Below are 24,976 nucleotides of genomic sequence, written 5' to 3'. Positions count from 1 at the left end.
ACACAAATGTTTTCGTTAACAGCGCTCAGCTGCCCTCTTGCCACATGCTCGCTTCATAGCCACACCACCCTCATGTCTATTTATAAGTGCGTACTGGATGAGGAGGAACCGGAGGTACACACTGCAGAGGGTTGGCAGAGCCAGGCAGCGACCCTCTTTGAAGTGTGGGCGATAGCCCACAATGCTGTTAAGAATGGATGATAAATTGACGTATGATCATCATTCCAATCCTGTGCTACCTCCGTCACAAAATTGTCAGGAGCTGCAAACGTGGGCATAAAGGGGACTCAGGTGCCAGCACTTCTACACATCCCCACAATGCAGCAATACTCTATGTGGGAAGCACGTGAGCAGGCCCAGGGTCAGGCTCGGTCCCAGCCTCCTCCTTGTGTGACCCAAGGTGCCGTGAGTTGCATAGCAATGGGAAATCCATGTGTCCCTACACAATTCATTCTGTGTAGGTGTCAGATAGCTCAACACTGCAATGGGAAGTCTTTGAGTTCCTTGGGCTTGCCTATGCTGTCGGTGCACAAAGATGGTACTACACAAGAAGAAATCAGTGTGCCCAAACATGGCAGAGTTTCACCCCGCCAAAGGCCTCGGCCTCGGACCATATTTCTGCCCTAGTCAGTCAGTGTATTTGTGCCAGATAGGTAAAACACCACTATGGGAAGTCTTTGTGCACTCACAGCATAGGCAAGCCCAAGGAACTCAAGCATGGTATTACACATGAGGAAATCAGAGTGCCCAAACATGGCAGAGTTTCACCCTGCTAAGGGCCTCGGCCTTGGCCCACATTTCTGCCCTAGTCAGTCAGGGTGTTTGTGTCAGACAGGTAAAACAACGCAATGGGAAGTCGTTGTGCACCCACAGCATAGACGAGCCCAAAGAACCCAAGGAAAGTATTACACATAAAGAAATCAGAGCACCCAAACAAGGCAATTTTACCCTGCCAAGGAACTCAACCTCGGCTTACACCCTCAGTAATCATGGGCATAAAGCGGACTCGGATCCTAGTGCAGCTGTGAACGTCTCATTAATGCAGTAACGCTCCTTTTGTTTGGCCCAAACCAGTGTCTCAAGTAACACGATAGAAAATACATGTTTCCCAGCACTGATCCTCAGACCCCAAGCAGGAGAAGGAGGTGGCATAACAAGGCCAAGAAACCATGACCGAGATAGGACCCGCAATAGTCTGTGTAGGAAGTACGTGAGCGGGCCCTGGGTCAGACTCGGTCCCAGCCTCCACCTTCTGTGACCAAAGGTGTCGCGAGTTACATAGCAATGGGAAATCCATGTGTCCACACACTATTCATTCTGTGTAGGTGTCAGATAGCTCAACACAACAAGGGGAAGTCTTTGAGTTCCTTGGGCTCGCCTATGCTGTCAGTGCACAAAGATGGTATTACAAAGGTAGAAATCAGAGTGCCCAAACATGGCAGAGTTTCACCCCGCCAAGGACCTCGGCCTTGGCCCACATTTCTGCCCTAGTCAATCAGTGTATTTGTGCCAGACAGGTAAATCACCGTGATGGGAATTCTTTGTGCACCGACAGCATAGGCAGAGACCTGTAACATTTCTTCAGCAAGAGTATAGGCGTACCCCTGATACATAGGTGTACCAAGAGTATAGGCGGACCCCAGTAACATTTCTGTAGCAAAAGTACAGGCAGACCCCAGTAACATTTCTGTAGCAAGAGTGTAGGCGGACCCCAGTAACATTTCTGTAGCAAAGTTAGGAGCAGACCCTTATAACATTTATGTAGTAAAAGTATAGGCAGACCCCTGTAACATTTCTGTAGCAAGAGTATAGGCAGACCCCTGTAACATTTCTGTAGTAAAAGTATAGGCGAACCCCTTAAACCATTCAGTAGAAAATGCATAGGCAGACCCCAGTAACATTTCAGCAGCAAAAGTATAGGCGAACCCATGAAACATTGGTGTACCAAGAGTATAGCCGGACCCCAGTAACATTTCTGTAGCAAAAGTATAGGCAGACCACAGTAACATTTCTGTAGCAGATGTATAGGCAGACCCCAGTAACATTTCTGTAGCAAAAGTATAGGCAGACCCCTGTAACATTTCTGTAGCAAGAGTGTAGGTGGACCCCAGTACTATTTCTGTAGCAAAAGTATAGGCAGGCCCTTGTAACATTTCTGTAGTAAAAGTATAGGCAGACCCCTGTAAAATTTCTGTAGCAAAAGTATAGGCAGACCTCTGTAGTAAAAGTATAGGCAGACCCCTGTAACATTTCTATAGTAAAAGTATAGGCGGACCCCTTAAACCATTCAGTAGAAACTGCATAGGCGGACCCCAGTAACATTTATGTAGTAAAAGTATAGGCAAACACCTTAAACATTGGTGTACCAAGAGTATAGGCAGACCCCAGTAACATTTCTGTAGCAAAAGTATAGGCAGACCCCTGTAACATTTATGTAGCAAGAGTGTAGGCAAACCCCAGTAACATTTCTGTCGCAAAAGTATAGGCAAACCCCAGTACCATTTCTGTAGCAAAAGTATAGGCAGACCCCTGTAACATTTCTGTAGCAAGAGTATAGGCAAACCCCTGAAACATTGGTGCACCAAGAGTATAGGCGGACCCCAGTAACATTCTGTAGCAAGAGTGTAGGCGAACCCCTGAAACATTGGTGTACAAAAAGTACAAGTCCACCCCTGAAAAATTGCTGAACCGCGATGGCAGGTGAAACCCACAAACATTTTTTAAAGATACAGCTTGCTGTTGCTTAATTTGTAACAGAGCCTGCAGGCAGCCCTATGAAAAAAAATTGGTTTCTGTTAAAGTATCAATACTTTTGAAACTTTGGAAAGAATTTTAAAACATTTTTAAACAGAGCCTTTTGGGCCGCAGAAAAATTGGCAGTTCAGCGTGATGACATGCTGTTTAAGGAGGAGGCGTAGGAGGAGTAATAATATCCGAGAGTGATTGACAAAGCTGATTCCCCCTTTTTTAGTGGTGATAGAGGATGCATTTCTGCCGGTGGAGAGAAGTCTGGGGAAATCCAGCCTTTGTTCATCTTTATGAGTGTAAGCATGTCGGCACTGGCAGTTCACAGACGAGTACGCTTATCCGTGATGATTCCCCCAGGCTGCACTAAACACCCTCTCTGACAAGACGCTAGCGGCAGGGTAGGCCAGCACCTACAGGGCGTACAGCGCAAGTTCGTGCCACGTGTCCAGCTTTGACACCCAATAGTTGTATGGAGCAGGGGCATCACGGAGGACAGTGGTACGATCGGCTACATACTCCCTCACCATCTTTTTACAGTGCTCCCTCTGACTCAGCCTTGACTGGAGAGTGATGACACAGTCTTGCTGGGGAGCCATAAAGCTGGCAAAGGCCTTGGAGAGTGTTCCCCTGCCTGCGCTGGATATGCTGCCTGATCTCCGTGCCTCCCCTGCTACTTGGCCCTCGGAACTGCGTCTTCTGCCACTGGCGCTGTCAGATGGGAACTTTAGCATCATTTTTTCCACCAGGGCCCTGTGGTATTGCATCACTCTCGTACCCCTTTCCTCTTCGGGAATGAGAGTGGAAAGGTTCTACTTATGTCGTGGATGGAGAAGGGTGTGCACCCAGTAATCCGTGTTGGCCAGAATGCGTCTAACGTGAGGGTCATGGGAAAGGCAGCCTAACATAAAGTCAGCCATGTGTGCCAGGGTCCCAGTACGCAACACATCGTTGTCCTCACTAGGAAGATGACTTTCAGGATCCTCCTCCTCCTCTTCAGCCCATACACGCTGAACAGTAGAGAGGCAAGCAGCATGGGTACCCTCTGCAGTGTGCCCAGCTGTCTCTTCCCCCTCCTCCCCCTTCTTCTCCAAAACGCGCTGAGATAGACATTAGGGTGGTCTGGCTATCAAGCTTCATATTGTCATCCCCGTGTCCTGTTCCAATCGCAAAGTGTCGGCCTTTATGCTTTGCAGCGAACTTCTCAGCAGGCAAAGCAGGGGGATGGTAACGCTAATGATTGCCGCATCACCGCTCACCATCTGGGTAGACTCCTCAAAGTTTCCGAGGACCTGGCAGATTTCTGCCATCCATGCCCACTCCTCAGTAAAGAATTGCGGAGGCTGACTACCACTTCGCCTCCCATGTTGCAGCTGGTATTCCACTATTGCTCTACGCTGCTCATACAGCCAGGCCAACATGTGCAGCATAGAATTCCAGCATGTGGGCACGTTGCACAGCAGTCGGTGCTCTGGCAGCTGAAATTGATGTTGCAGGGTCCTCCGGGTGGCAGCGTCCGTAGAGGACTTGCGGAAATGTGCGCAAACGCGGCACACATTGCTGAGCAGGTCAGACAAGAGGGGGAAGTTTTTCAGAAACCGCTGAACCACCAGATTGAAGACATGGGCCAGGCATGGCACGTGTGTGAGGCTGCCAAGCTGCAGAGCCGCTACCAGGTTACAGCCATTTTCACACACGACCATGCCTGGTTGGAGGCTCAGCGGCAAAAGCCAGAGGCTGGTCTGCTCTGTCAGACCCTGCAACAGCTCGGGGGCCGTGTGCCTCTTGTCACCTAAGCTGATTAGTTTCAGCACGGCTTGCTGACACTTGCCCACCGCTGTGCCGACATGCTCACACTTCTGCATTGAGAGGTAGAGGTGGCGGAGGAGGAGGGGGAGGGTTTGGAGGAGGTGGCATAAAACTCTGCAGATACCAGCACCGAGGTAGGACCCGCTATTCTGGGTGTGGGTAGGACGTGAGCGGTCCCAGGCTCTGACTCGGTCCCAGCCTACACCAAGTTCACACAATGTGCCGTCAGGGAGATATAGTGGCCCTGCCCGCCAGTACTTGTCCACGTGTCCGTGGTTCAGTGGACCTTCCCAGTAACCGCATTGGTGAGGGCACGATTTATGTTGCTGGACATGTGCTGGTGTAGGGCGGGGGGGCACACCGGGAAAAATAGTGGTGACTGGGAACCGAGTAGCGCAGGACAGCTGCCGCCATCATATTTTTGAAAGTCTCCGTTTCCACAAGCCTGATTAATTTGGCAATGTGCACGTTTGCAGCTTATGCATGCGGGTGGGTGGTGGCGTATTTGCGCTTTCGCTCCAACACTTGTGTTAGCGACAGCTGAATGCTGCGCTGAGAGACATTGCAGGATGGAGTGGAGGACTGTGGAGGTGAGGGTGTGGGTGCAGGCCGGGAGGCGCTTGTGCCTGTGTCCTGGGAGGGGGATTAGATCTGTGTGGCAGACTGGGGCACAGAGAAAGAGGCAGTGGTGTGACCCAGAGGCGGTGAATGGCCTTCGTCCCACCTTGGGGGGTGCTTGGCCATCATATGCCTGCGCATGCTGCTGGTGGTGAGGCTGGTAGTGGTGGCTCCCCGGCTGATCATGGTGCAACACAGTTTGCACACCACAGTACATCGATCGTCCGCACTCTCATTGAAAAACATCCACACCTTTGAACACCTAGCACTCTGCACGGAGACTGGCTGCGAAGGGGTGCTTTGGGAAACAGTTGGGGGATTATTCGCTCTGGCCCTGCCTCTACCCCTGGCCACTCCACTGCATCTTCCAACCTGTCCTGCTGCTGCACTTGCCTCCCCCTCTGAAGCCCTGTCCTCAATAGGCTTAGCAAACCAGGTGGGGTCAGTCACCTCATCGTCCAGCCGCTCTTCCTCCGAATCCACTGTGCGCTCCTCCCTCGGACTTACTGCCCTTACTACTACCTCACTGACAAACAACTGTGTCTCATCATCCTCACCCACAAAAAAGCTCTTGAGACAGTTGTCGGAAGTCCCCAGCCTCATCATCCGGGAACTTTCCAAAGGTTGGGCATCGGTCACGACAAACTCCTTAGGTGAGAGAGGAACCATTTTTTCCGATTCATGGCAGGGACCCGAGAACAGTTCCTGAGAGTCTGCCTGCTCAGAATATGTCACTTTCATGGAGTGAGGAGGCTGGGAGGAAGAAGGAGCAGCAGCCGGAGGATTCAGAGTTGCAGTCCCTAGGCTTGGAGTAGTGGATTGCGTAGATGACTGGGTGGTCGATACATTGCTGGATGCATTTTCTGCCATCCATGACAGGACCTGCTTGCACTGCTCTGTTTGTAATGAGGCTCTACCACGCGGACCCGTAAATTGTGATATGAAGCTAGGGAGCCCAGAAACTTGCCTCTCTCCTAGTCCCGCAGCCGCTGGCTGTGATTCACCCCGCCCAGGAACTCGGCGTTTGCCCACACCCTCACTTGGACGTCCATGTCCATGTCCTCGACCATTACCCCTACTCTTCATCATGGCGGATTAAGAATAGAGCAGGGCCCAAATAAATTACCGCACTGTACAGCACTGACAACTGTGGCTAATTCACCGCTCACCGAGACTTGTAGATAATAGAGGCTATATGAAGTGGGAGAAGACTCTAAAGCCAGTGGATAGTGCTGGTCACTGCGGCTATCTCAACCCCACCAAGGAAAAAGGTATTGTGAGACGCTCTGCAAAGCGGCAGAGCTTAAATACTTTGCAATGGCCCAGGAAATATTACAGTACTGTTTAGCGGTGAGACCTCTGTCTAATGCACTGCAGACACAGAAAGGGTATAACTGAAGTCGTTTGCAGTAGGCTAGGAAATATTAGAGAGAAATTTATGGTGAGAGCTGGTTATACGGCACTGCAGGCTGAGAATGCAATTACTGAAAAGCTGGGAAACAGGCCTAGATGTGTAATATGAAAATTGATGCACTACTACTCCTAGCCAGTCACAACTATAATGCACATGGTCAGATGTAGCCCTAAGAAGGAGCTTTGCGGTTCTTGCACGGAGGATATGGACTGTATAGTGTATATAACTTTCCCTATAGAAGTGGCTGTGCCCCAACACTGTGTCTAATGCACTGCAGACACAGAACGGTATAACTGAAGTAGTTTGCAGTAGGCTAGGAATTTAGGAAATATTAGAGAGCAATTTCATGGTGAGAGCTAGTTGTAGTGCAGGCTGAGAATGCAATTACTGAAAGGCTGGGAACAGGCCTAGATGTGTAATACAAAAATTGATGCACTACTACTCCCAGCCAGCCGCAACTATAATGCATATGGTCAGATGTAGCCTGAAGATGGAGCGTTGGGGTTCTTGAAGACAGGATCCTACTCTAACACTTTCCCTATATAAGTAGCTTTGCCCCTAAACTCTGCAAAATACACTGCAGACTGAGAACGCTATTACTGAAAGGCTGGGAACAGGCCTAGATGTGTAATACAAAAATTCATGCACTACTACTCCCAGCCAGCCACAACTGTAATGCACGCGGTCAGATGTAGCCCTTAGAAGGAGCTTTGGGGTTTTTGCACAGAGGATCAGGAGGACTGTATAGTGTATATAACTTTCCCTATAGAAGTGGCTGTGCCCCTACACTGTGCCTAATGCACTGCAGACACAGAACAGTATAACTGAAGTCGTTCGCAGTAGGTAGGAAATATTAGATAGCAGTTTCAGGGTGAGAGCTGGTTGTACGGGACTGCAGGCTGAGAACGCAATTACTGAAAGGCTGGGAACAAGCCTAGGTGCATAATACAAAAATTGATGCACTACTACTCTCAGCCAGCCACAAGTATAATGCACACAGTCAGATGTAGCCCTAAGAAGGACCGTTGGGGTTCTTGAAGACAGGATCCTACTCTAACACTTTCCCTATATAAGCAGCTCTTTTGCTAAACTCTGCCTTATGCACTGCACACACAGAACAGTATAGCTGAAATGGCCTGCACAGCCCGAGATGCTTAAAAAAAAAAAATTGATGCACTACTGCTCCCAGTCAGCCACAACAGTAATACACACTATAAAGAGTAGCCCTAAGAAGGACCGTTGGGGTTCTTGAAGACAGGATCCTACTCTAACACTTTCCCTATCTCAGCAGCACTTTCCCTATACTCTGTAGAATACACTGCAGACTGAGAACGCTATAGTTGAAATGGCCTGCACAGCCCGAGATGCTTTAAAAAAAATGGTGCACTACTACTCCCAGCCAGCCACAACAGTAATGCACACTATGAAGAGTAGCCTTAACAAGGACCTTTGGGATTCTTGAAGACAGGATCCTACTCTAACACTTTCCCTATATCAGCAGCAGCACTTTCCCTAACCTCTGCCAGCGTGTGTCTGAGGCGAGCCGCGGGCGGGACCAGTTTGGCGGTCACCTTATCTCTTCATCCACTCCCTACTGTGGGGGGGGGGGGGAAGGAGGGGTGGCACATCACAGCAGGAAGTGGTAATGCCTTCCCCGCATGTTTATTGGCTAGAGAATGGCGCTAAACATGTGGGGAAGTAAATGCAATTGACTCGAGTACCGGGTGGTGTGGTCTTGAGTACCCTAATGCTTGAACGAGCATCAAGCTCGGACGAGTGTGCTCGCTCATCTCTAATGGACATTTAAATCAAGGGTCCAGCACCCAAGTAATTAGCACAAGAGTATTGTGTTGACTGACAGCAGGTCTCTCTTTGTGATGACCAGTATCAAAGCTACACTCCTAGTCATTTAACTCCCTAAATGCCACAGTCAATAGCAACCATGGCATCTAGGTGGTTAGATTGCAAATGCAACCATGGGACGTCGATGTGTAGACATGGCAGCCATAGGCCTAAGAAATCCAAAGGCAGTAAATAAGGAATGGAGATCCTTTTGTTGCTGTTGTGCAGGACAGATAGTTTTCCTTATAGGAAGAAATAACGGAAAAAAAACTAAGGTGCTGCCTGTCTACTAAAGCCAAACCATTTGTAACAGAGCGTAAAGGCCCATTTACAAAGAGCGATGATCGCTCAAAAAACGTTCAAACAACGATTTGAGTGATCATTTTGCATAAACTATTAAGTAGCAACTCAGCTACTTCGTAACTTATTAGCGCGCAAATAAAGCCTTGACCTGAATGCCATTAATAGCTGGAGGTCTCTTATCTGATTCAGCTCTATTGTTTCCCTGATGGGTTAAATAGCTATAACAATACTATCAGCACTACCTGCGGAGAACTCAGCGAGCAGTCCTAAAAAGGCAGCACAATGAATTTTAGGCTGACTTGAATTCAAGGACCAACGAGCAGTGCACGAAAAGTGCACGATGACTGCACGCTTAGACGCAACGATTATCGCACAAAAGATGAAGGGAATTGTGAAAATTTGTGGACATTGAGGCACAATTCTCATGAAATGGTATTCAAGTCGGTAGTTTTACCTGATTCTTCTTTACTATAGGTTTAAAAAAAAAAAACTGCAAATATTTAATGCATTTTGGGGAGCCGCCCCTTCGCCAGAAATGACTATGATGGGTGCTATATGTACATAACAGATGATAGATAAGATAAAAAATAGAGACAGGAATACAAATAATAAAAAGATGAATATTCAACAGAATTAGAGCAAATGCTTGAACTAGCTTTTTGTTTTATCTATACATGCATGATCTTTTAAGTGGGGTTTCCTTCTATCTGTGAGATGAGCAGACATTAGGTAGGAACAATGACCTGTTCAGTGTATGTCTGTGTAGCACCCGAGCCAGGCCTCGGCTATGGAGGTGGGTGTTTGATGGGGTGACAGCTGGCCATGAATAGATGTCTGCCGGGGAAGAAAATCAATGCAGTGTGAATGGTTGCCTGGTTGAGCGTTTCTTTTCCACAGGGCTACCCATGAGGTAGGATAGGGTAAGGTACCGGTAGTAGTTGTCAAGTTCATTAAGCCAGTACGCATATGGGCCGAAACTCGTGCCAGACAAAATAATAATAAAAATAGGAAAAATAAAGTAAAAATTTTCCTTTCCCGTGGACCGTAGTGTGGTGCCTCAGTGCAGATATTAACAGTGGTGGCCAGAAGGCAGGAGGTTAACTTTCAAATAGATAGGACAGTTTATTTCTTGTAGACAAGGTTTTCATTACATATCCTGTATGTCTCATTACTTTGTTCCTTGAGGTAGATATACATGATAGGAAATCACAGACGCAGGGGAGTAGAGAAAGGCTATACTCCTTTAAAACGTAACTTAATAATAGATCACTTAAATCTGAAAACGTGCGGCTTGTATCAACAGACAACATAAATACTGGTCTACACTGGCAGGCACTTAGTAAACCAAGCAAATGAATAGTTTAGTTCAGGGCTGGGGATGCTGCTAGGGTCTCTGATTTTATTGTTTTTTGGTTCTCTTAACAACAAATCTCTTTCATTAGCTAGGTATTGCTATTATTGACAACAAACCCGGCTGTTAATACACTCGCAGAAAAGGGTTCTTTTTCTTTTGCCAAATGGATAATGTGGGTCTCTATCTCCATGCCCCCTATGTATATTTTTGGGCAAATGTAGCCCGTAGGGTGACATATGCAATTTTTTACACAAAAACAGATCCCACCCGGGGAACTATTCCCTACCACTATTAGGCAATATCCCTAATCCTAAACAACTCCTAAGCTATCTCTAGGATCTATTAGGTGGCCTAGTACCTACTAGGCACTCTCCTGATTTTTCTAATTACCTTTGGGCTATTTTTATGGTTCATTAGTTGGACACATATCAGAATTCCTATATCATACACATTTATGGTTTATCTTTTTGAAGGGCTTCTGACGCGTTGAGCCACCTAAGAACTTTTCTATAGGACCATACAGATTCCGATCTTATTCAGGAATTACCCAGATTTTATATTTAACCACACTGACCCCATATGTATCTGAGAGCTCTTTGTCTGGTTTAATTCCCTCACACTAGGATCTACAGAGACCTGATATCATCTTGGTCCTGTTATCCTACTAGTACTAACTCTATCTTGGGTCCTCACCCCTGTCCCGTAAATGGACAAGCCAATATGCTTTAGGATACGGCCAGGCAGGCATTATTTCTATTGGTTCTTACAAGGCTGGGAACACATTGGTTTCCTTATTGGCACTCATTTGTTCCTCACGGAGCCTTTGTGTCCTGTGCGTTTTATCTAAATCTAAACTATGATGTGTTTACCCTATCTAAACTGTGATGTGTTCTTCATCCCCGTGTCCTTTTTCAGCAGGCGGGGATTTTAATTTCCCACCTGCTCAAGACCTTCACTGTAGAGCCGGGGACAGCACAGAGAGGACGCGGCTGAGTCCCGGCAGCTGAAGGAAGGTGAGTATGTGTCCCCCCCCCCCCCTGTTTTCCTTGTTTTTCAGGGAAGGGCTTATATTTAAAGTTCTTCCCTGAAAAAAAATTATGGGGTGCCGGCAGCTGGATCCTCTACCGCAGTTGTCATCTGTGACAGCTGCAGTAAGGGAGTTCTTTATTCCCCGCCGGGATTTAGAATTCCATTGCCGCATTTTTCACATCTGTGACAGGTGCTGCAGGGAATTCTTTATTCTCTGCAGGGATGAAGAAAACATCTGCCGCATGCGGCAGATGGGTTCTTCATTCCCGCGGGTGACACGACAGTGGTGGACAGTAGAGATGAGCGAGCACCAAAATGCTCGGGTGCTCGTTACTCGGGACGAGCTTTCCGCGATGCTCGAGAGTTCGTTTCGAGTAACGAACCCCATTGAAGTCAATGGGCAACTCAAGCATTTTTATATATGACCGATGCTCGCTAAGGTTTTCATTTGTGAAAATCTGCGAAACCTACGAAAGTGATGGAAACGACACAGAAACGGATCTCAGGTTCCCAGGTCTCACTATTAAGCCACAATATCGGCAAGAGTGCCCCCCCCCCCCCCTAACAATTTTTACTTCAGACAAACCCTCAATAGCAAGGCACATCTTAGCTAAGCACCACACTACCTCCAGCCAAGCACAATCACTGCCTGTGGGACACACCGCTGCCTCTTCTCCTGGGTTACATGCTGCCCAACCCCCCGCACGACCCTGCACCTGCAGCGCACACAAAAGTGCCCCTGCGCAGCCTTCAGCTGCCCTCATGCCACACACTGGAGTCATAGCCACACCACCCTCATGTCTATTTATAAGTGTGTCTGCCATGAGGAGGAACCGGAGGCACACACTGCAGAGGGTTGGCAGGGCCAGGCAGCAACCCTCTTCGAAAGGATGGGGGGGGGGGGCGATAGCCCACAATGCTGATGAGAATTGATAATAGATTGACGTTCGATCTTCATTCGAATCCTTTTCCACCTCCGTCAGGAGCCGCAAACGTGGGCATAAAGGGGACACCGCTGCCAGCCCAGCACTTCTACACATCTCCACAATGCAGCAATACTCTGTGTGGGAAGTATGTGAGCGGGCCCTGGGTCATCCTCTGTCCCAGCAAGCACCTTGTGTGGCCCAAGGTGCTGCGAGCGACATAGCAATGGGGACTCCATGTGTCCACACACTACTCATTCTGTTTGGGTGTCGGATACCTCATCGACAACGCAAGGGGTAAACCATCTGCACTCTGCACCCTACCCAAGTCTGTCAGTGTTTTTGGGACAGGCAGGTACAACTCCGCTATGGCAAGTCTGTGTGCACCCACAGCATGGATGGCTAGCAGGAACCCACTGACGGTACATGAAGAAATCCCATTGCAGTGCCCCGGATAGCTGAGGTTACGTGAGAGGAAATACATGTTGGCTGCGGCCCACACTCCATGCCCTAGACATTCTGGGCTTTTTTAAAGTGCCAGGCAGGTACAACTCCGCTATGGCAAGTCTGTGTGCACCTACAGCATGGGTGGCTAGCAGGAACACACAGACAGTACATAAAGAAATCCCATTGCACTGCCCCTGATAGCTGAGGTTACGTGAGAGGAAATACATGTTGGCTGTGGCCCACAGTCCATGCCCTAAACATTCTGTTTTTTTTTTTTAAAGTGCCAGGCAGGTACAACTCCAGCGGCTGGACATGAAGTGAAGGGATCAAACTCCCAACTACACTGTAGCAAGGTCTGAAAGGCCCAGGGCAGCTATATAGGATGGTGATTGGAAAAGGAGCATCAGCTTAACAGGAGACCAGAAGCTATTAACCCTAGGAGTGCTGGAAGAGAAATCCCATTGCAGTGCCCCGGATAGCTGAGGTTACGTGAGAGGAAATACATGTTGGCTGCGGCCCACACTCCATGCCCTAGACATTCTGGGCTTTTTTAAAGTGCCAGGCAGGTACAACTCCGCTATGGCAAGTCTGTGTGCACCTACAGCATGGGTGGCTAGCAGGAACACACAGACAGTACATAAAGAAATCCCATTGCAGTGCCCCGGATAGCTGAGGTTATGTGAGAGGAAATACATGTTGGCTGTGGCCCACAGTCCATGCCCTAAACATTCTGTTTTTTTTTTTAAAGTGCCAGGCAGGTACAACTCCAGCGGCTGGACATGAAGTGAAGGGATCAAACTCCCAACTACACTGTAGCAAGGTCTGAAAGACCCAGGGCAACTATATAGGATGGTGATTGGAAAAGGAGCATCAGCTTAACAGGAGACCAGAAGCTATTAACCCTAGGAGTGCTGGAAGAGAAATCCCATTGCAGTGCCCCGGATAGCTGAGGTTACGTGAGAGGAAATACATGTTGGCTGTGGCCCACAGTCCATGCCCTAAACATTCTGGGCTTTTTTAAAGTGCCAGGCAGGTACAACTCCGCTATGGCAAGTCTGTGTGCACCTACAGCATGGGTGGCTAGCAGGAACACACAGACAGTACATAAAGAAATCCCATTGCAGTGCCCCGGATAGCTGAGGTTACGTGAGAGGAAATACATGTTGGCTGCGGCCCACAGTCCATGCCCTAAACATTCTGGTCTTTTTTTTAAAGTGCCAGGCAGGTACAACTCCAGCGGCTGGACATGAAGTGAAGGGATCAAACTCCCAACTACACTGTAGCAAGGTCTGAAAGGCCCAGGGCAGCTATATAGGATGGTGATTGGAAAAGGAGCATCAGCTTAACAGGAGACCAGAAGCTATTAACCCTAGGAGTGCTGGAAGAGAGTGAATATAAGCTCAGGAAACAGAGAGAATGGGACGACGCCCATATTTGCCAGACACAGAAGCATAAGATTGTGTCTGAACAGTGCACCTAACAACTGCTACTAAACAAAGACCACTACAAAAGTCAATATTACCAATAACAACCCCTATATTTGAGCCAAATAATACCACCACACTATGATCACTATTTTTACAACTATGTACTGATGGAATAATACCATCCTACTGCAACTAAATAAAGACCACTACAAAGATCGATATTACCAATAACAACTGTATATGAGGGTCTAATAATATGCCCCAAATCATGATCACATAATACCACCATACTGTTAAAATATACAAAGAACAATATTATCTTCCATACAGTGAACATATAGAAGTAGATATCAGCTCTTTGCAGATGCTCTGCAGACTGTATAAGTGATTACAGTACCTTTATACCCAGTGATCACAGGTGGTGTCCCCTCTGACAGAAGTTGTACACTTTTCTTTTCCACCTGGCCCAGACCATCATGATGACTCCTCTTAGTCACAACTAGTCTCTGCAGAATTTGACATGCAGACAACTTTGACTCAATTTCCCAATCACAGTAATAATGCCTTTCACTGCCTACATTTAGTAATAATTCTCCTTGTGGTCTCCTTATCGCCATTTAAGTAATAACTAATACTCCTTTATGGCCATCTTAAGTAATAAATAGTTAAATTTATTGCCCCATTAAATAATAAGTAATGGCTCCCTTAAAATGTAATTTATGGCCCCATTAAATAATAAATAATACCTCTCATGGCCATGTTTAGTAGTAATAACCCTCATAGCTCGCTTAAGTAATAAATAATTGCCCCTCACTAATCCTTAAAGAAAAAATAATGTCCCTTATGGGCAAGACAATGAATAAATAATGCCCCTCATGACCTCAGTAATTAATAAATAATGCCCCTTGTGATCCCAGTAAGCAGAGATGACCCTTTAAGTAATAAATAATGCCTTTAATAATGCCTTAATAAATAATGTGGCTTATGCCCCCTTAAATAATAAATGTCCCACTTGGCACCCTTAAATAATGCCTCTTTAAGTAATAAGGCTTCATTCCCCTCCCCCCAATACCATTTAGTAGAAATAACTATTATAAACAATAAAGTAACAAAACAGTTATACTCACTACATTGCTCCTGGCTTCTGCAGTACATACTACACTGGAATCTGTCTGACTTCCAGGTAACACGATCGCTATGGCCAGTTCCCTGCCTCAGTGTTGATGTGGCCAAGGCCTGGCCGATGGAATTACATGTTTGTCGTGTGATTGTGAGTGAGCTGGGGCATTGTGGGGTGTGTATTGCAAATGTTATGAGGGGAGAGTGAAGTAGGTAAGTATAACTGTTTTGTTGTTTTTCAGCTTAGAGCACTTCCACCACAATACATCAGCACCTGCACTGGCCCATTGCAATTTTTCCTGGTGGGTTCAATGTCCAGTAAACCCCTGTTCGCAACCCTGTTCATTTGCCCTATTAGAGCATGCGCATGTCAAAGAGCGGAGTCCCCCACTAACACCCTTGATTTCGCAGAATGGAGAAGCACTCAGTAAGAGCAGCTCCAGTCGTGGTGGACCTTCCACGGCAAGGCAGAGGGCATGCTGTCTGGGAGTTATAGTGGTGCCACACACTGAAATGGAGATGTCATGATGAGGTCAGTTAGTAGAGGGTGGAAACAGGAGAAGGTCAGTTTTTGAGAGGTTCAGTTTTAGGTAGAGAGAGGACATAGTGTTAGAGACAGAGGACAGACAGTCAGTGGCGTTCTGGAGGAATGTTGCTGTGATGTCACAGGAAGAGGTGTATAACTGGGTATCGTCAGCATGGAGAATGTACTGAAGGCCAAATCTCCTGATGGTTTGTCCAATAGGGCTATGTAGATGGAGAAGAGGAGAGGGCCAAGAACCAAGCCCTGGGGGACCTCAACAGCAAAGGGAAGAGGAGGGGAGGTAGAGCCAGCAAAGCAGTCACTGAAGGAGCCGTCGGATAGGTAGGAGGAGAACCAGGAGAGAGAAATATCCTTTAGTCCAATGGAGCAAAACATACTGAGGAGGAGTTTTGGGTTAACAGTGTCAAATGCTGCAGAGAGATCGAGGAGGATCAGTAGGGAGTGGTCGCCCTTCGATTTGGCCATCAGGAGGTCGTTTGACAGTTTAGTCAGGGCAGTTTCTGTCGAGTGTAGGGAGCTGAAGCCGACTGTAGGGGGTCAAGAAGAGAGTTTTCTGAGAGATAGCTTTTAAGGCCGGAGTAAAATAGGTGTTCTAGTAGTTTGGAGATGGAGGGGAGGTTGGAGATGGGTCGGTAGTTGGCAGCATCGGTCGAGTCAAGAGTTAGTTTCTTTAGCATTGGGGATATGATAGTGTGAGGGAAGAGGAGGTGTGAGGGAAGAGGGTCGCTAGCGCAGGTGGTGGGGCGTGGACACGATAAAAACGCTTACTGTTGCCCTCATCCACTCTTGGCTCGAGTTATGCAACTCGCTGCTGATGGGCTTCCTGTGCACCAGACTCTCCTCTCTCCAATCTATTCTGAATGCAGCAGTCAGGCTCATCTTTCTGGCCAGCCGCTACTCAGCTGCCTCTGCCCTGTGCCAGTCACTGCATTGGCTGCCTGTCAAATACATAATACAATTTAAACTCACCACCCTTATCCACAAAGCCCTCCATAGCACCGCCCCGCCCTACATTGCTTCCCTCATCTTAATTTACCACCCAGCCAGCGCCCATTACCCTGCTAACTAAATCAGAATAATTGCCCCTTTAATTCAAACCTCTCATTTCTGCCTCCAAGACATATCAGGACCCTCACGCCTACGGTTTCCATCAATTGATTACTTCATGTAACCATGGTCTTCTCTTGTAAGCGCTGTGGAATATGTTGGCGCTATATAAATGAAGATTATTATTATTAAGATTATTATTATTTAGATTCTTTTTCCTGGGTGAATGAAAGTCTAGTATTATTTTGGTCATCAGCTTCCCTCTTGTGGTAGTTCTCATAGCTGTTTCTAGGGATTAATGGATTAATTAGGGTTGCAGGAGCCTCTTGGAACATTGTGGGGATATGGACTTGACATCCTACTATCCCACTTGACATCCTACAAAATCTACATATAAGAAAGAAAGCAAGAAATACAATAGTTCTTTCAACTATAGTTTGTGAGTGTTATGGAGCCAGGGTAGAACTCTACCTCTTTTCAACTGGAGAGGATCACCATATTGCCATCAGGAAGGTTGGGTGGTGCAGGTCCTTGGGCAGGTACCAATGTGCCTTACCTATAATTTGTCCCTAGCAGCTGCTATGGGTAATGGTTGCCCTTGTTGCAGCAAACCATATATGTCAAACAAGCAAAATGGTACGATTGTGTAGAAAAAGTACCATATACTCCTTGAGGCTTTTCTATTTCGCTGTTTTTATATGTTTCAATGTGTGGTTATAGATTTGTTTCCCTTTTATTCCAAAGGTATATCATACTTTGATGTATCTAGAACTTTTTGGTGAACTGGTTTTCCAGAGAAATGGAGAAATCTCAGAAGACTACGAAATTCATAACCACATTATAGTCAATCAAACATTGTTCTCAAGTATTGTTCCCTGCATTTCACTTGAATTTTCACATATGCCCAGCTTAAAAGCCATTAAAATCAATGAAAGCTTAATTCAGTGGAAAACTATCAACAATGAGGTAATGTATCATCATCATGAAACTTTGTGAGTTAAGTTTTGACATTTCTTTAGTGAATCTGAACAAATAATTGGCATCTACAAGAACTAACTCTAATGCTTTAACCCAAAGTATTCCTTAATGGCATCATCTAATCTTAAGCCCCATTTACACAAGATGAATGTCGAGCAAATAATGCCCGACACTTGTCCCCGCACATACTCGCTCCTACGCTGTCATACAAGAGCGAGTGTCACTGGCTCTCTGACAGAGCGGCAGTACAGGGGCAAGGCAGCTGGAGGAGATTTCTCTCCTTTCTCCCCATTCAGGATCTTTGCTCACTGTTTATGCTGAATAAAATCCTGAACGATGATCATTCACTGTAAATAGCCACTGGAGAGCGAGGAGTGAAATCTCCTCCAGCTGCCATGCTGCGAGTCAACGATACTCGCTCCTGTGCAACAGCATGGGAGAGAGTACAAGCGGAGACAAGTGTCGGGCATAGTTTGCCCGACCTTCGTCTTGTGTAAATGGGGCTTTAGGCATTTGTGGCAATTTCCAAGGAGATACCACCACTGTCCAATCAGCATAGTTTGAGCTCTGTGACCACCCCTGGTTTCTGGAACAAAGTCACAAAAAAGCTAAGAAAATATTGAGCTACTGTTGCAGGTAGGGACAGGTGTCACGGGAACCAGAGTATGATGTGGCCTGCAAAGATACATATATATTTATTTTAACAAATGTATTTTGGGAATAGGTTAGGAATGGAAGCTTCTGTTAATAGATAAAGTATGAAGTTATTACAGAAATATTCGATAATCTCACTAACTCTACCTAAGGATATATGCTCTAATGTGTGCAGAATAACAATCTTTTACAAATCACAAAGTGTAGCAATAAAATACAAAGTAGTACCACTGAATGTTTTAACCCAGCAGTGGAGGTCACCTGCACACAGTCTGAAATTAATGCAAATGTTATTCAAACTCTTGTCTACAACTGGTGGATGAATATGCATTTCTCTGACATTGGCCTGAGCTTATGTATTTTAACAGGCAGGACTGCGCTTCAGTCACTGCCTGTGTGCACACATCATTTTTTTTCTGAGGACCCACCTCACTTACATATATCTCTAGTGTGATTGGTACTTTAGCATAGGTGAAGTGTGTTTGGACCTCTGTTGGGGCTACCCCACACAGCTGCAGGATGATGTAAACTCTCTGTAGCAGTCTCTCTGTAGTCCCTGCAGCTTTGTTTTATCAGCAATGTTGGTTCTGATTATGAGGCCGCACTTCTCAGTTCAGGTTTCTTCCTTTCTCGTGCCACTAGCACTCTCTAACAGGCACAAAATCTCTAGGACACATTGTGACAGCCGAGTGAATACCTTTGTTGGGGCGCTGGTGGGGAAATAAGATGGTTGTCAATGGTGGCTCTACCGTACTAGACCGTAGTGTTTAGAAGCAGCCTGGCCCAGCTGCACACAGTGGCAAGTAGAGATAACAGTAACAATAGCGAGTAAATTGAATTGTTCTCGTGATGCCAGTACCTTTGAGTAGAAATTATCTGGTTGGTCAAAAATAAAGAGTCCACACCAGCTTTGATAACATAAACCGAAGGTATACAGTTTACTCCACATTTGCAAAGATTTCAAAAACCAGTTCCAACGTTATAGTTTCCTATTAGTAGTAATTCCAACAGTTTAGCCGTTAACAACAAACACATATACAAATTTCAGGATTATAACTTGAAAAGACTTTCTCTTCTCTTAGCTTCAAGGGGTCTGCCCGGTCTGGGATTCTTCTTCCAGCGGGAATGAAAAAGACTCCACTCTGGCCTATGGAGCTTGACTTGAGCCCAGCTTTCTTAGGCTCTACTTGAAGTCTTCTTTAGTTCCACACACACACCTCTCCTACTCTGTTATCTAAAGTCCCTCCTCTCATCCCATGCTCTACATATTTATAGTTGCACTCATAATCAAACCCGAGCTATGGGTGAGCTACCTAGCCAATCCTAGGCATGCTTAGGTTAACTGACAAGGTAACTGGCAAGACACATAAGGTTAGGATAACACAGACACCAGACAAATGACCTAACATTGACCCAGACAGAGCCAATAGACATGACATAACACAGTCTATCACATCCAACAGTACAAACACATAAACACACCACAGAAGACAGAGATTGAAGTGTTGGAGGCACCCCTATTCTGGGGCACTACAGGGCACATCTCACACGTGTCTCTCAGCTGACTCCTCACTCCTCTGGCAGCTCTCTCTCCCTGCAATGCAGTCTCTTAAGGCTAAGCACCACTTAGATCACTCTCCTCTCTTCATCAGAGATTGTTGTTTACTACTTCCCTAAAGGGCTTTTTCAACTTTGAGAAAAAAAGTGCTTCCTGCAGTTTTACAGGCACCACAAGCAAGCATAGATGGCTGTTTTAAAATATATATCCACTCCTTAGGACATCATCCAGCTGGGGTGCAAAGTAAGACAGTCCAAGTACAAGACTTACATAGTAAAATCTTGGGGAAACATAGCCACTATGAATTACCCCCACAATTTATTACCAACTGAAAAGCTTCCCAGACCACTGCTGAAGTGACAATCACACAAACACCAGTCACACGCACCTGATTCTCTGAAGAAAAAGAACACCTCAACTGCTACCATACCAAAAAATTAGGGAGGTCGGTTGAGACACAATTTGTTGGCTGCCACGAGAGTGGCCACGTAGTGCTGGAGAGGCCTATAACATACCTTGCCCTGGGCTCTTTGTGCCCCTAATGCCTCTAACACCCTCCTTTCTCAATTCTCCTGCCCCCAGGCCATATCAGGTTGGCTTACCCCTAGGCCTTCAGCCCTTGTCTGGCTTTCCTTTCTAAAATATTTGCTTCTTCTATATACTCTTAAGTCTGCATGCAATTTTGTCTTATTCTTCTAACCTAAATCTTCAGGATATTTAATAACTTTGTGGGAAGTGACAACTGATCATCAAAATGAAACTGCTCGTCAATTGACTTATCGTAATTTTTAAATCAGTAATCAATGGTAATCCACAAAAAAAGTTAAATCAAGAAAATTTGTCACACTAGTATTAATGATAGGGGTGAAATAAAGATGAAAGTCATCATTACTTAGTGCACTAAGGAATATATCTGGAGAAATCCGCTTACTCCCATATGAAGAAAATATGGTCTATGAATTTCTGCCATAATACCTGACTCACCCAAATCTATTCTCCTAGGAAGATGAATAAGTGTCCCACCAGTCCATATAGAGGTTTGCTAAGCTAGGGAATCTGTTCTCCATAGTAGTTCCCCTTATCTGTAAGTAGAACTCATAGTTATATATAAAATAATTATACTGCAGGCTGAATTTTATACATTATGCAATAGATTTGAACTTGATAATCCCATAGATCGCTCCTTTTTATATAAGAAGAAGACTGCTTCACAGCCTTTTATAGATTCAATGACTGTATATAATAAGGTTACATCCAGTATGCCCAGTATATATGAATCCTCCATTTTATTTTTATCCCAGCTCTTGCAAAATGTGTGCTGTATACTTTAAGTGAGCAGATTGTGATTTGACATGGTTGTAAATATTCAATTAAATATCTGGAAAAGTTGCCTTACAACAGTCATTACATTACAGTTGGGAAAAATAAAATTAAGGATTCATATATACTTTTCACTTGCAAATTGACTACCTTTTCCATCTGACCAACTGAGTGAACACCATCTGTAGCTCCAGCTACATCATCTGTGGCGCTGACTTTTGTGACGCATTTACAGTTCCTCACCACCAGTACTGGCGGCTGTTTGTGCAAAGTGTCAACAAAAGTCTATGCTAGTTAGTTTTGGCTTTTTTAGATTCTTTGGTCAATTCTTGTAGGTCTACAGCCTGGCTCAGAAATTTTGCTAAACGTTGTCTCGGCCAAACCTACTAAAATTCTTCTTCCTTTATTTAAAAAAAGGTGACAAAGGAATAAAAGAAAAATGAGAAGGAAAAGTATAAGGACAAAGAAGGGGAAGTTAAAAGAAGGAAAATTAATAGAGATGAGCGAACAGACTCGTTTAGGGCGATTTCGCAATCGAGCACTGCTTTTTTCGAGTAACTGACTACTCGGGCAAAAAGATTCGGGGGGCGGTGCTCGATTGCGAAATCGCCCTCAACGAGTACGTTCGCTCATCTCTAAAAATTAATCTTCTTTTTTCTTCTTTTTCTTCTTCTTTCTTCAATAACTTTGCCTTAAAGCAATTCAAAAGTAATTAGATACACTCCTAGGTGACCTAGTAGTGCTATGCGGGGCTTTTATGGCTCTTAGACAGTGTTATACACCAGTTTTAGGGGTATTGGTGAGGTTCAGGTTTGGTTCAAACTAATTTGGACCAAAGGCAACTTTTCAATCTGGTGGAACTGAACTTTACAAAAATTTACTCATTACTATACTTGGTGTGTAACCAATTCTCCCAAGCTGTGGAATATGTGATTGACATTTTGAAGCGATTGGTTCCTGGATAGAGAAATTAAATATTTTGCTGTGAAGGAGGTCATCAGAAAAAGCTTTCCTTGATTATTAAGAACAGACTGAATTCTAAGTGTAAGGAAGGCCATGGGGTTTAAGGTAGGGAGTAAAGTTTCTTAATTTAAAAGAATTAAGAGACTATGGTGTCTCTTTTGTCCAGATACCAAAGGCCCGGTGCACAGAAAGTTGTCTACCAGGAAGTAGAAAACATGTACTCAAGGAAAGGAGTTCTTGCTGTTATGGGTGTATACCATGTTTTGAAGGAGAAATATCAAACACATCTGGTAAGTATTTCTTCTTCTTTTTCTTCTGTTTCCTATCTAAATGTTTTACAAATATGTCATTTATGTTGCATCTGGTCAGCTATTCTTATCCTATTAACCGCTTCCAATCTAGTGTTGGCCCTCGTCCGACGTTAGGCTTTCCCTACATAGCTCCCTTATCAGATGAGGTTAAACACATGTTTCTAACAGCATACAAGACTGCCCTCTGATGCTGAAGGCTGTTCTGCATATGTATGTTACAGTAAATGGCACAAGAAAATGGTAATAAAATAATTGCAAGGAATCCACAACGCATTTTCCCCTCCCAATTTAAATAAGAGGTGGGGAGTTTGTGGGTGGCAGGGAAATTGGATTGGAAAGGTTTAAGCCTCTATCATATCATAGGTCATGGTGTAGTGGTCCAGCGGATACTACAGAACACTAGCAGCACACTTGTCCTGTCTCACCTGTCTGTATGCTGTCCATGGATACAGGAGGTGCCGTCTGTGGGAGAGACCCTGTGTCTCCTCTTCTGCTATAAGCTAGAGCTCATCATTGATGTCAGCTGGCCTCTGATTGACTGACAGTCAGATTTAATTTCACTGGTGCAGAGCCCCAAGGGCGGGAAACAACATACAAGTCCGTATGGAAGTGGGCCGGTAGAGAGAGAGAGATGATAAAAGGAAGTGACGCAGAGCAGTTAGCAGACTCAACCAGGAGTATGTGAGGAGAGGTTGCAGTTCCCGTAGTCACCGAGGAGTGTTCAGCGAGTTATTCCTAGCCAAGGTAGAGTGTGGTGTACAACCAGCTCCCTTGTTATTCTATAGCAGAGTTCCATAGTTCCAGCTCCGGCCATACCAACTGTTAGTGTATTAGGGTGTTACAATGGCAGGATATGGAATGAACTCGGGAGCCAAGCTCAGTCCATACTTGACAAGTGCCGGCTGTTTAAAATAATTGACACCCTATTTTAATGGCTGCAATCGGCGATAACAGTGATTACTAGCATTTAACGATTTAGATGTTGTGGTCAGTGTTGATTGAGGCATCTAAGCTGCTAGCTGGGAGCTTTATTACCCCTTCAATCTCTCCATGATTTGATCGTGAGGTGCCGGTAGGGTGCAAAGGTAGCAAGGAGCTTAATAAAGGCCCACGGGGATGCCAAGTATTGTACCGATGCTTATTAAGCCCTGCATGTTTTGTTGTTGCCATATTATGTGATGTTATGAGCTTTTATTTCCTATAGACAGTGAAAAGTGCAGGAGATGTCCCGACCATGAGTGGCCAAATGAGAACAAGACTCAGTGTATTCTCAAACTGGTAGAATTTCTCTCTTACTCTGATGATGTGATATCAGTGATTGTTCTATCCGGATCCATATTACTTATTACACTGACAGCAGGAATATTGGGGATTTTTATTAAATATCAGGACACCCCGATTGTAAGAGCGAATAACAAGAACCTAAGCTTTGTCCTTCTGGTCTCCATCCTGCTGAGCTTCCTCTGTGTCTTCTTGTTCCTCGGCTGTCCTGTAGATGGAACCTGCATGTTACGCCAGATATGTACTGGGATATTACTCTCAGTATCCGTTTCTTCATTGCTGGCCAAGACCCTAATGGTTTGCATTGCGTTCAAAGCCACCAAGCCTGGAAGTGTGTGGAGAAGATGGACTGGAGTAAAGCTACCTAATTGTGTGCTCCTGATCTGCTCCTCTGTCCAGGTTATTCTCTGTATGAGTTGGGTGACCTTCTCTCCCCCCTTCCAGGAGCTGGACACACACTCTTATAAAGAGCAAATGGTAGTTCAGTGTAATGAAGGGTCAGATCTTTGCTTCTACTCTGTCCTGGGTTATATGGGGATTCTGGCCGCTGTTAGTTTTATTACAGCTTTCTACGCTAGGACATTACCGGACAGTTTTAATGAGGCCAAGTACATTACCTTCAGCATGCTGGTGTTCTGCAGTGTCTGGATAGCCACGATCCCGGCTTATCTCAGCACCAAAGGTAAATACATGGTGGCCATGGAGATATTTGCTATCCTGGCCTGTAATGCTGGACTTTTGGGCTGCATATTTTTCCCTAAATGTTACATCATTCTTTACAGACCTGAAATAAATACAAAATCCTATATACTGAAGTGCAGAATTCTATGATACAGGGGTAAGGATTATATTGATCATTCTAGAACAGCATTTTATATCACAGATTTTATGTCAAGTTTTTTTATGTCTAGTTTCTTGAGTCTTTTGTAGGTCTTTGGCTGTTCCACTTGAGTTCTTTCTTACCTTTCAGGATTGCCTGTTGTGCTCTTGGAATGATCGTAACAGAATACCCACACCTAGGAAGAATCAAAACAATTGTCCATATGTAGATGATTTGTCTAACTGTCCTGGATAGTTGGTAATGTTTCTCCTTACAGAAAGTAGCACAGGGTATAGGAAGTCTTTTCGGCTATACAATGCTCCTAAAATCACATTAATAAAAGAGTAGAAAAAATCGCCTTCCGCACTCTTTCCAAGGTTTCCCAGGTCCAAAACAAGGAAACTGTCAGGTCTCCTCAATATTTAACAAAATGCTTTTATTCCCATAATTGTTCAAACATGAACATATAG

The 24,976-nt window shown here is 45.4% G+C and overlaps 1 protein-coding gene across 1 annotated transcript in view; it reads left to right on the top strand.

The window, feature by feature from the left end:
• LOC136581799 (vomeronasal type-2 receptor 26-like) overlaps positions 1-24,517 on the top strand; it is a 43,984-nt gene extending 19,467 nt beyond the window's left edge. Inside the window, exons 3-5 of the mRNA XM_066582422.1 lie at positions 17,366-17,587; positions 22,261-22,384; positions 23,610-24,517. Coding sequence (XP_066438519.1) covers positions 17,366-17,587; positions 22,261-22,384; positions 23,610-24,517 — 1,254 coding nt within the window. The remainder of the gene's footprint in view (positions 1-17,365; positions 17,588-22,260; positions 22,385-23,609) is intronic.
• Positions 24,518-24,976: the final 459 nt, after the last annotated feature.

Source organism: Eleutherodactylus coqui, chromosome 11 (genome assembly GCF_035609145.1).
Source record: "Eleutherodactylus coqui strain aEleCoq1 chromosome 11, aEleCoq1.hap1, whole genome shotgun sequence".
NCBI lineage: Eukaryota > Metazoa > Chordata > Amphibia > Anura > Eleutherodactylidae > Eleutherodactylus > Eleutherodactylus coqui.
This window is presented reverse-complemented; position numbering and strand designations above follow the sequence as displayed.